The 12,468-nt window shown below is 37.4% G+C and overlaps 1 protein-coding gene across 1 annotated transcript in view; it reads right to left on the bottom strand.

Annotated features, from left to right (window-relative positions):
• Positions 1 to 12,468, bottom strand: part of Spt-I (serine palmitoyltransferase subunit I) — a 398,639-nt gene that overhangs the window by 217,817 nt on the left and 168,354 nt on the right. The window contains exon 6 of the mRNA XM_067141884.2: positions 12,265 to 12,394. Coding sequence (XP_066997985.2) covers positions 12,265 to 12,394 — 130 coding nt within the window. The remainder of the gene's footprint in view (positions 1 to 12,264; positions 12,395 to 12,468) is intronic.

Here is a 12,468-nt window from a genome sequence, read left to right as displayed (position 1 = left end):
CCTGTAAAATCATTGCTGGTACAAACAGGTGGGAACAATGGCAGGGGTACTCAGAATGAGGAGATAAAGACCAAGTTAGGAATGAACTCGATGGATAAAGCTGTACGCATAAACCGGCTTCGGTGGTGGGAGCATGTGAGGCAAATGGACGAGGATAGGTTACTTAGGAGAATAATGGGCTCTCTTATGAAGGGTAAGTGAAGTAGTGGGTGACTAACACGAAGATGGTTAGACTCGGTTTCTAACGATTTAAAGATAAGAGGTACAGAACTAAATGAGGCTACAACACTAGTTGCAAACAGAGGATTGTGGCATCGTTCAGTAAATTCACAGAGGCTTGCAGACTGAACGGGAGTTTGAATGGTAAAAATGTGAATTTTTTAACATTTTACAAAATATGTCCTACAATAATATTTAGTGTTTTGTGAATAAAATGGTATATAATTTATTTCTGTGTGACTGCTAGAAGTATTTTATTTTTAATTTTATAACATTGCTTGCATATCCGTCAGGCTGGTTGATTTTGGACATGCATCTCTTTATTTATGAATATCTCTGAAACTACTGCACATAGAAGGCAGTGGTTTTCACCTATCGATAGAGAATACCCTGCGCTCAATTTTCGTTACTCTTCGGTTTCAAATATATCTGCCGCTACGCCTTGTTTTTGTCTGAAGAAAGTTGAATTTCGTGTGAATTAGTGTTTCTGGAAGTGCTTCCGAGTAGTTTGACTGCACTTATTTTGGTAAACATATTATAAATATGCCTAGAAGTGCTAGTCTATTTTGAAAACGCAAGTTTTGTGGCAACCAGCTTACTAAACGCACAAGACCATGTGGTTCACATGAGGTAGAATACGGCAATAGTGTAGAAACAGATTGTCAAAATGTGACACCAGACAAGAAGACAGACACACCCTCTAGCAGTGCAAGTCAACCTAAATTACGTAAACATTTTGAAGAAATGGGATTATTAGAAGAAACTCCAGAGAGTAATAGTTCTGATTTAGGTTATGTTTTACTTGATATGAATATTTTTAGTCAAGTTTTGACTGATTTTTTATGTTGTAACCTATGTGGTGGGCAAGTAACTGTAGAGGAAGATATTTCAGCAAGAAGTGGACTTGCAGCAAGAATTGTAATTATTCGCACTAACTGTTAAGGCAGAAAGTTATTTTTTACTTCAAAAGAATGCAAGAACAGTATGTATGAGGCTAATATCAGACTCTTCTATGCCATGAGAGCTATTGGCAAAGGTCTCACTGCAGCACAACTTTTCTGATCACTCATGAATCTTCCAGCACCTCCTGCCAGAATTTAGAAGTACACAGAAGTTGTATTATTATTATTATTATTATTATTATTATTATTATTATTATTACAACTTCCCCCATCTGGAGGCTGCCACAAGGACAAAGTATGTCGACTACACAGTATTTTGTCTTCTAAGTTACTGTTGACTTTGGTAGTGGGCCAGGTAGGAAAATCACCACAAGGCTGAGGAATAAATTTCCAATACGGTTCTTCAGATGTTATATAGATAATTACGGAGTATGGTCACTGAACCTCGTATTGCGGCGATAGCGATGTTGTAAAGTCGTGTCCGGCTGAGACCGAGAGAATCCCATAGTTGTACAATAAATTTAGGGATTGTGCCTCGAGCTCCGATCATGAGTCCATGGACGGAAATATTGTCTAGGTGATATTTATCTTTATAGTAGTTTACAGTTGGCTGGTAAATTGACTTCTTTTCGGCGTCCACCTCTTCGGCCTGGCCAACGTGCGACTCGAAGCGTATCGTGGGATCTAAGATTAGTCCTTGCTTGCTAGTTGGTTGAAAGGCTATCATGTCAATACGCCTGTTACTCCCGTCGGTAGCTAGGCCAGAGACCTCTTCGTTCACCGTGAAACTGTGATCCCTCAGCAAGCTCTCGATCATGTGTCGTATTGTATGATGGCGGGAATTTCTCAATACCTCCCCGTGAGGGCAGGCTCCCAGGACAAGGGCAAGAGTTTCGTGCTCTCTGTGGCAACGCCGACAGAGGGTGTTCTCCTGGGACCTTCCTGGCACGGAGCGAACGGCGCACACATTCGCTGTCATCTTGATGGCGTCTCTCCGTTCCGCATAGGATAAGCCTCGGTGATCTCTTATCCATTTGTTCCCTGGCGTGTATTCCTGGAAGAGTCCAATGCACTTTCCTTTGTGCGGCAACTTCGTCCATGACTGAACTTCTCTGTTTCGTAGTATCTGTCGGACCTTCCTTACATTGGGAAGATAGCTATTTTTGGACATAACTCGATCATTCATTTCTATGCCTAGATCTTGCAAACAAATTGTACGTTCTTGTTCCAAGTTCCTAGTTGCATTAATGTAGCCGTTATTTGCAAGCGATAATTTATTACAGATGTTAATATGCAGTAGTTTGGCTACCCAAGTGGCGCGAAACAAACCGAGGCCTTTATACTTCCTTTCGGTGTATACCATGTGATCCGGAATGTCTGCTGGTAGTTGTAATAATTCTTTAGTTCCACTCTTTAATATTTTATCTGCATCTGATAGAAAAGTCTGAGGTATCTTGTTTATGGGGGTAACTTGGAGTGGGTAAATAAGAGTAGGTGATATTGAACTATTTAAAATTGAAAATTTCTGGTCAGATTGCAGCAATGGTGAGCTAACAAGGGTGTCAATCTTGTTTCGCGTCTTGTCGAGTACGGCTTGTGGATCCAGTTTAAGTTCATTGATGAAATTCACACCTAAGTAACGAATCGCACTTCCGTTGCACTGTGATTTAATTTCACAGTCGTAATTAATGATGATATTCTCCTCCGTTAGCCGACCTTTCTTGGTAGAAAGACAAGCTGATTTTGAAGCGCTGATGTCCAGGCCGAGTTCCTTAAATCTTTCTATGGCGATCCTGGCTAGTTCGGCAGCAGATTCAGTGTTTTTCCCAAATATTACCATATCGTCGGCGAAACACATTATAGTGAGGTTAGGCTCCTCGTTTGCAATCGAGTGACCGTAATTCCTTGCTAAAGAATCTTCAGACAGTTCTTCCACAATATGATTGGTAGCGATGTTAAACAATGCCGGTGACAAAAGGGAGCCTTGAAGCACACCGCGGTTAATTTTGATGGGTTTTGTTCCCTGTTTTCGTGTCTGTATCTGTGTTACATTTCCCTCTTGTAGAGCAATTATCAGTCTCGTCAGTTTTTCGGGCACTCTGACCGACTCCAGTGTGCTCTGGAGGTGTGCATGTCCGACGTTATCAAAAGCTGTTGAATCTGTTGCTTCCTTATCAATGAAGGCTGCAGCAAAGGAGGCCACTGAAATGAATGAAGGTAATAGTGATTTACCTATTGCATTTGACGGGACATGGCAAAAACAAGGCCACACCTCTAAAAACTCAGTTGCCACAATTATAATCATAGACAGGTAAGGTAAGGTAATTGATTTTGAGGCACTAACAAAACACTGCTATAGTTTCTGTAGAAATAGTGAACATGAAAAATGTCAGAAAAACTATGAAGGAACTAGTGGAGGTATGGAAGCTGATGCTGCAGTGAAAATATTTTGTCGTTCACTCCAAGAAAAGGGTGTTCGTTATACACAGTTTCTAGGGGATGGTGATTCTAAAGCCTATAAGTGTGTCATTGAATCAAAACCATATGGTGATACTGAGATAAAGAAAGTGGAGTGTGTAGGACATGTTCAGACGAGGATGGGCACACGGCTTAGAAAACTGAAACAAACTCTGAGCACCACAGTATTGTCAGATGGGAAGCTACTGAAGCATCGACTGACTGATAAAACAATAAATGAACTTCAGCTGTACTATGGCATGGCAATCAGATATAATGTAAACAATTTAAAAAGTATGAAGAAAGCAGTCTGGGCCACATACTTCTACAAACTCTCAGTGACAGGCAGCCAATACATTCACTTTGTCCACCTGGACCTGAAGGACCGGAAGGCTGAAGCTCCAAGAGAGTGTTTTAAACACAAGAATTCTATACCTGAAGCAGTTATGGAAGCTATCAAGCCAATCTACGGAGATCTAGCTCATCCAGACCTTCACAGAAAGTGTCTACATGGGCGCACTCAGAATCCCAACGAGTCTTTCAACAATATTATATGGACTCATGTGCCCAAAAATGTATTTGCGGGGTTAAGAACTTTGAAATAAGGAGTTAATGATGCTGTGTTAACATTTAATGATGGGAACATGGGAAGAATAAGAGTGTTACTGCATCTCAACATCAACCCTGGCCGTCATACTGTGAAGGGACTGCAACATTTAGACAAACTAAGAATTGCCAAGGCAGAGCGTGCAGCCGAGTTAGACACCAAATTAGCAAGGTCATAACGAAGGAAAAGGTTTTTAGAGAAGGGGGGTACGAGGAAGAGGATCCTGACTATGCTGCTGGATGCTTTTGAGCCTTAATTTTAAAATTTGAGTGAGTACATATAATTTCGAGTTTTAAACCTGATTTTCTCAAAATTACTTTTTTTACAATGTTCCTGTATCTGAAAAACTACTTGTGATGCATACATGAAATTTTGTGAGATGCTTTATTATATCTTACTGTCCTTACTGAAGCAGAATCACAGCACAGGTTTCCGCAGACATGAAGTAAGGGGTGTCCATCCACACATATTTTGTGTAAAAAATGGCATCTTCAAAAAATTAATATATCTCGTTCCTTTGGTTTCTATTTTTTAATTCTGCTTCAGTCCACATAAACAATATAGAAATGTCAGCTGTAAAAAATGCAGAGTTGTATCTTGATTGGTTCCAAAAATATAGGAACATAATCTTGGCTTATTTAACATTGGCAGGATAGGCCTTTCAAACTTCCCTGAACGCTGAAAGACATAACGGTCTATAATGATGGTGTATGTACTGTAAACCTAATTATTGATCTGGTTGGCTAGCTGAGGATGAGGCTGACACAAGGTGTGCCCGGTTCTTAACTGAAGCGTTACAGAGAGGGAGAGTTTTGCATGAAATAAGTATAATGGATTATTTAAAATTGCTGATGAATTTACAGTAGAGTCTCGCTCATCCGACCTTCGCTTATCCGACATTCCGTGTTATCCGACACTGGTAGACTTAATTGGAACTTTTGGTGGAGACTAAATTCAGGCAGACCCGGTGTGGAGGGTGCGTCCATGGGACAAGCACTGGCCTGACCGCTGGCGGTAGGGCAGTTTCTTTTCTCTCAAGGACAGGTGCAGTGAGTCTTCAGTCATTGTTCATTGTAGTATTGGTTGGGTGCGGATGTTATAATTTTCATATCCTCTGTGAGTATAGCGAGTACATGGAAGAAACTGATTGTTTCTCTGGAAGACAAGTTGTGTGCATTTAAGTCACTGGGCAAAAATTCTTCAAAATGTTGCTTCAGATTATGGTGTTGGATGTGTTACAGTGGGAGACTGAAAAAAAAAACAGAGGGAAGAATTTCAAAAGTGGTGCTCTACCAGAGCAGAGAAAAACATTGAAAAAATGTGAATACGAAAAAGTAAGTGAAGCACTATTTCTTTGGTTATCTCAACACCGGGAAAAGGGCCTGCCAATATCTGGCCCCATTCTGCAGGAAAAGGCTGTGTATTTCCAGAAGAAGTTTAATTAAGGGGACCCTAATTTTCCTGCCAATGCTGGGTGGCTTGATGGGTAGAAAAACTGTACGGCATTATGCAGCATAATATCTGTGGAGAAAAGTTTCTTTTCGTAAGACATCTGCAATGTTTTCGTTCAATACTGTACAATTGAATTTATAATTCAATAAATAGAGTACCGTAAAACATGTCATTGTTTTAGTACTAGAGTATAGCCTTCCTCTTTGTTTCAGTTTATTTTCAAAGTAATTCTGTATTATCCGACATTTTCGGTGATCCGACGTACTCCAGGTCCCGTTTAGGTCGGATAATCGAGACTCTACTGTATTAACAAAATAAATGTTAGATTTCATATCACCTCTGTACAGAAGATTTGGAGAATGCCCACTCCTTGGTCTGGGCTGGTAATATCCACTGCGGTCCTGCTATTATACTCATTCACCCCTGGATCGACTTCCGATGAAGGTCTAGACTGTTAGGGAGGTCTGGAAGCTCTCGCAATTCTAGATGTTAAGTAAATAAATTTCATTATTCGTCCGTATTGAATCAAGATTACAATTTATTAAAAATTCGTATCCACCTTATTCAAAACATTAAAATGTTGTTAAGATGAAATTACAACATGTATATTTATTTTATCAGAACTAGTTTCGATGCTTTATATTGCGTCATCATCAGCTGATCATCACCACCACCATTTCCCTTTATCTAGCTGTAGCCGGGTAGGGGCAAATATGGTTCCTCTCCACTTTCTTTGGTCTTTCCACCACTCCTCCTCCAACACTGTGTCCCAGTCCAGGTTTCTTTCTATAATGCTGCGTTGGATGGTATCCTTCCATCTCAATCGTGGTCGTCCACGGCCTCTCCTTCCTTGGATTTGCATTTCCATCACTTTTTTTGGCATTCTTTCGTCGCTCATTCGCTTTATGTGCCCAAACCATCTTAGTAGGCTCTTCTCTATTCTATCATTCATTTTTTCCACTCCATTTTCCAATATCAGCTGATATGCATTGGAAATATTGGCAAACATATGTAAGTTTATGTACGTCACACAAATTATAAAAATCATAATGAAGATTTAAAACCATGTTATAATAATACTATTTCAAGTCCATATTGTCCAAGACTTGCATGTATTAAACTTTGAATTGATAAAATCAGATGTAATTTGGTTTAAATAATCATAAGTTAAACAAAATAAACTGAAAACACAATCTACATAAAAACATAAGCTCTGTTTGACACATTTAAAAAGTGTTTTTGTAGAACCGTATTAGAACTATTCAATAAAGTCTTCAGGCTGTTGTAATGTAGTGATCATAAAGAATCGGAATAAGGTTAAACAACAAACACTGAAGGCACAATCTTCTTAAAAACATTGTCTCTGTTTGACACTTTTAAAAAATGTTTGTAAAACCATATTGGAACTATTCCATAAAATCTTCAAATTGTTGTAATGTAGCGATCGTTAAGAGGCGGATTGAGAAGCTGGTGCTTAAGGAAGTTAACAATTATCTCATTCCCAGTTCAATGCGGACCTGAAATAATATGAAACTAGTAAACCATCGCATTTAACTGATAAAGTGAAATTTTTTTACGTCTTATAACATAAACATTTATGTGACTCACCTCGTGAGATCACTGTCCTTGTAAAGCACCGAATAGCTAAGCGAACCTTGTAGTGTTAGCAATCCAGTGTCCAAGGTTGGTTTGAGTCAAAGAGGAAGCGAACCTTGTAGTGTTAGCAATCCAGTGTCCAAGGTTGGTTTGAGTCAAAGAGGGGAACTAGAGGAACCGAAATAGCTAAGGCTAATGGTTTTAGTGATTGCTTTATTGAACGTATTATTAACAAGTTTAGATTCCGTTTGCATACTACTTTGGTCAAGGACAAACCCAATCATGAGGCATTTGCAACTTTTACTTATAACAAAGATATTTATAAATTTACTAATATTTTCAAAAAGCATAACATGAAAATTTCATTTCGTACTGATATAATAATACTGTAGTTTTGTACAATGCAACTTCGGTTAATAGGTCGAACCCATACACCAAATCGGGAGTATATAGATTTAAATGCAATGACTGTAATTGCACATATCTAGGCCAAACAGGACGTAGTTTCAAAATTAGATACACAGAACATGTCAATGTAATAAAATATAACAGATTTTCAGCAGTAGGACAGCATGTACATGACCTAAAACATAATTTTACATCTATAGAACAAGACATTGAAATTTTGGAGACCTTAGGGAAAGGTAATTTGCTGGATGTTACGGAGAGCTGTTATATACATTTAGATCAGTATTTTAATCCAAATTTTAATTTAAACGAAATTTCCAAAAAACCAAATATTCTTTTTGATTTTCTTATTGAGTTTTTTAAAAATGTACATATACCAGACAACAGGACAGTATTTCATATTATGCGCAGTAGCTTTACATACAGCCTTCCACGATCACGCCCTCCAGAGCTCCGACAAGTTGCCGCCCCTCAGTTGCTCCTCCCTCCTTCCCCTAGTTCCTCTAGTTCCCCTCTTTGACTCAAACCAACCTTGGACACTGGATTGCTAACACTACAAGGTTCGCTTAGCTACTCGGTGCTTTACAAGGACAGCGATCTCACGAGGTGAGTCACATAAATGTTTATGTTATAAGACGTAAAAAATTTCACTTTACCAGTTAAATGCGATGGTTTACTCGTTTCATATTATTTCAGGTCCGCATTGAACTGGGAATGAGATAATTGTTAACTTCCTTAAGCACCAGCTTCTCAATCCGCCTCTTAACGATCGCTACAATACAACAATTTGAAGATTTTATGGAATAGTTTCAATATGGTTTTACAAACATTTTTTAAAAGTGTCAAACAGAGACAATGTTTTTAAGAAGATTGTGCCTTCAGTGTTTGTTGTTTAACCTTATTCCGATTCTTTATGATCACTACATTACAACAGCCTGAAGACTTTATTGAATAGTTTTAATACGGTTCTACAAAAACACTTTTTAAATGTGTCAAACAGAGCTTATGTTTTTATGTAGACTGTGTTTTCAGTTTATTTTGTTTAACTTATGATTATTTAAACCAAATTACATCTGATTTTATCAATTCAAAGTTTAATACTTGCAAGTCTTGGACAATATGGACTTGAAATAGTATTATTATAACATGGTTTTAAATCTTCATTATGATTTTTATAATTTGTGTGACGTACATAAACTTACATATGTTTGCCAATATTTCCAATGCGTATCAGCTGATGATGATGCAATATAAAGCGTCGAAACTAGTTCTGATAAAATAAATATACATGTAATTTCATCTTAACAACATTTTAATGTATTGAATAAGGTGGATACGGAATTTTTAATAAATTGTATTCTAGATGTTCTCGAAGTTCTCGAATTCTAGGAGGTCTAGAAGTTCTTGTAGACGTTGAGATAGAACACTGCAATTTACTTGTGCCCGAGATGTATTTGTTTAGGCAAATAGCTTCTGCATAGACAAAATCATTAATAGCAATGACTTCAAAATGAATCACTACATTGGTAGATTGTAAACTCAAATAATTAGTTAATGAATTCCACACAACAGAATGTCAATGAAATCTGATCGCGTTTGCAAATCAATCACTTGAGAGAAATTAAATAAGGCTGAATGTTACTAGAGTTGAACATGCAACTGAGTTATACAGATGAAAAAGTTATTAGACCGAGTCGAATGTAAAATGGAACTGAACTCATAATGCAAAACAGCCACTTAGGAAATTGCATTATGTCACTTATCACCGTTGAATGTTAATAAAATCGACCTAAGAATAACGTGATACTAGGAAAAAAAATTAAGTACTTCACTCGGTGATTATTTATAAGTTCACACAGTTTTCAACTAACTTGAAATTAATCACTTCAATAAATTATCAATGACGATTTCTATCTCGTGAATTTAGTTCCGTTCACTTCACTTAACCACAAGCAATAACGTTGTAACACAAATATTATCTGTTCGAAGACAGTCCTTGGTTTGACTTATACAAAAGGTAACTATTATTTACAGACACAAGTTCTATCAAGAATCTTAAGAATATTTATGAAATACGTGAGAAATGTCCTCCACTTGCAAAGCACAAGTTTAATGCAGTAATCACAAAGATGTGGCAATTTACGAAGTACTACTTGGAATGTTATTCACTCGAAAAATCCTAAGTTCAATTGTAATACTTAGTCAAATATTTTAATCACTTGATGAAACTAAACACAGAGTTCGAAGTTTATTATCGGAGAAATATTCCTATCACTTTAGAATGTGAATACTGAGTTATTCAAAATATTTCAATCACTTGAAAAAAGTTGCACTCGTGAGAAAATACTGTGAGACAAGTTCTAATAACACCTGAGTTAGTCTCAGAAATAGTTAGTCACTTGAAATACAACTGAAATTGAACTGTTTAAATTTGTGTTGGAAATTTTTCTATCAATCATGAATGGTGTTGAGAATTTCTACGCCAGACACAGATTACTGCAGAGTTAAAGTTTTCTTAGCACGCAGAATTTGTCCAATACTTGACGCGAACTGAATCCGTACTTCACATTATGACGATATAGGACCACTAGTCGACCATCCGGCCTTGACTGTGGTACTTAGTTGACTGACATGGACATGCAAATTTGACTTCCTTTTATACCAGATTCTTGAAAATTAAGGCTACTACATTTTATTGAATATCTCCCTTAACCTTGGTTGAATTTTCCTCAAACTTGGGGACGATGATGATAAAAAATTGGCTAATATGATGATAATGATGTGCTTTTAATTGTACACTGATCCAAAAAAAAGTAATCAGTAAAAGAATATTTAGAATGTTCTCTCGGCTGACGTAATCTAGCCTTGGCGAAGATATGCAGGACGTGACATCACGTTACACGGTGCTCTCAGCTGACCTGCTGTAGCCGGCTGGGTGCTAGTGCACAGCGCGTAGTTCGACTTCAAACATCGGTAACTCTGTCTTGGACCAGCGTTTCTGATACAGTATGTATGTATGTTCAAAAATCCTGAATACAGAGTGATATGTTATTTTGATGAAATTAGAAGAATACATGTCTTGTTGTACATGTGACAATTATCAATCCATTAACAGATTAATTCTGACAGCACAGTGATAATCTACAGTATAAATATTTTTTGATTCTTCAAGAATCAATTTGATAAATAATTATTGGACCAACGTATTTGATTTCAGATGTTGCTGATGCTTCATGCCAGAGATATGAGACATCCTGATCAATAACCATCTACCTGCTAAGTGTTCGGTTTGGCTGATAACCTGTGTTGGTGCACTTGTATTAGGAAATTAAGCGTGGGATAAAAAAACCAGTACCAACAAATACATTATAGGTACCTTCCACAGATTCACTAAGAGATGTGCGGGAAACCACTCTTGGGATGATCAAAAATGGGATTTTAACTTTCTTCCATATCAGTGTTCCCCCTAGCACATTTTTACAGACCACCCAACTAACGTAACCTAAATATATTGTAGTTAGATAATATTAATACATAACTGAGTTACTGGGTGCTCCAAATTAAAATGTAAATACTGTAAAACTGTTAATTTAAATGATAAATCTTCAGTATTGTCGGCATAATTGCATCAGTAACATCGGAGTTTAAATGTTTATTTTGACTATCACGTAGTGTCGTGCGGCGTCTGGATTAGAGTAGAATAGCATTGGAGTAGTCGATTCAGTATGAAGTCACAAACCTGTGTGACACTCCAGAGCAACCGAGTGGTAAGTCCCGGTGTTACACAATTATGAAGGAACAGTAGAACACTAAGTTCAAGATACTCTGTTATGTCTTGCTCGTGATGATACCAAAAGAGTTTCAATTTTGCAGTTAATGTTTAACTGTATGACATTACTGTTAATGCCCTGAGGGGAATAAATTGAAATTTCATCATATTCATTTCGTACTAGTATTCCCTGCCCAGCTACTCATTCCTACCGCCCGGATGACGAAAATTTCTGGGGAGAACACTGGCTGTGTTAACAGAGGATTACTGGAGTCCACTGCACCTAAATTCAACCTAAAATTTGTGGCAGAGTCAGAAATTGAAACCATGCCATTCAGATAGGAAACTATTATAATAATCCCACTAACACAATGGCGGACATTTCCTTGAGCTTAACATGACACTATTTCTTTTTCCTATTAATTTTACAATTCATCGACAATAAACAGGTCTTACACGTTACAAATTTCATGCCTGGTGCGTACTGAAATGTACATCAGTTTAGAAAATATTACTAAATCAATTGTATTGAATAGGTTGGTCCTAATAAATTTTAGTAATATATTTTAAACTAATAAAAGGTCTTACAATGACAATGGGATAGGACAGGGCTAGGACTAGAAAGGAAGCAATAGTGGGCTTAATGCACATACAGCCCTAGCATCCGCCTGATGTGAAAATGACAAACCATCGAAAACCATCTTCAGAGGTGCTGATAGTAGAGTTTGAACCAGTCATCTCCTGAATGCAAGATCACAGCTATGGAACCCAAAATGCATAGGTAACTCACTCGGTGACAATATTTTAACAAAAACTGACAAAGAACTACAAAATAGGCAAGAACAAACACATACCCTTCGATCTTCCTCTTGTTGTTCCATTAACAGAACTTCTAGATCTTCATGGCTGTTGTGCTTGAAATATTTTACTGTGCTACGGGAAGCACACAGACCCTTCTGAATTGCAAAATTAACTCTTTCATCTCTAGAAACAAGACATAAATTACAAAGGAGCAGGAAATGTATGTAAATAATCTGCTACCAAATAAGAATTAAATT

The sequence above is a fragment of the Anabrus simplex genome, chromosome 2, assembly GCF_040414725.1.
Source record: "Anabrus simplex isolate iqAnaSimp1 chromosome 2, ASM4041472v1, whole genome shotgun sequence".
Lineage (NCBI taxonomy): Eukaryota > Metazoa > Arthropoda > Insecta > Orthoptera > Tettigoniidae > Anabrus > Anabrus simplex.
The sequence above is the reverse complement of the archived record's forward strand: the minus strand, read 5'-3'. Positions and strand labels throughout refer to the sequence as shown.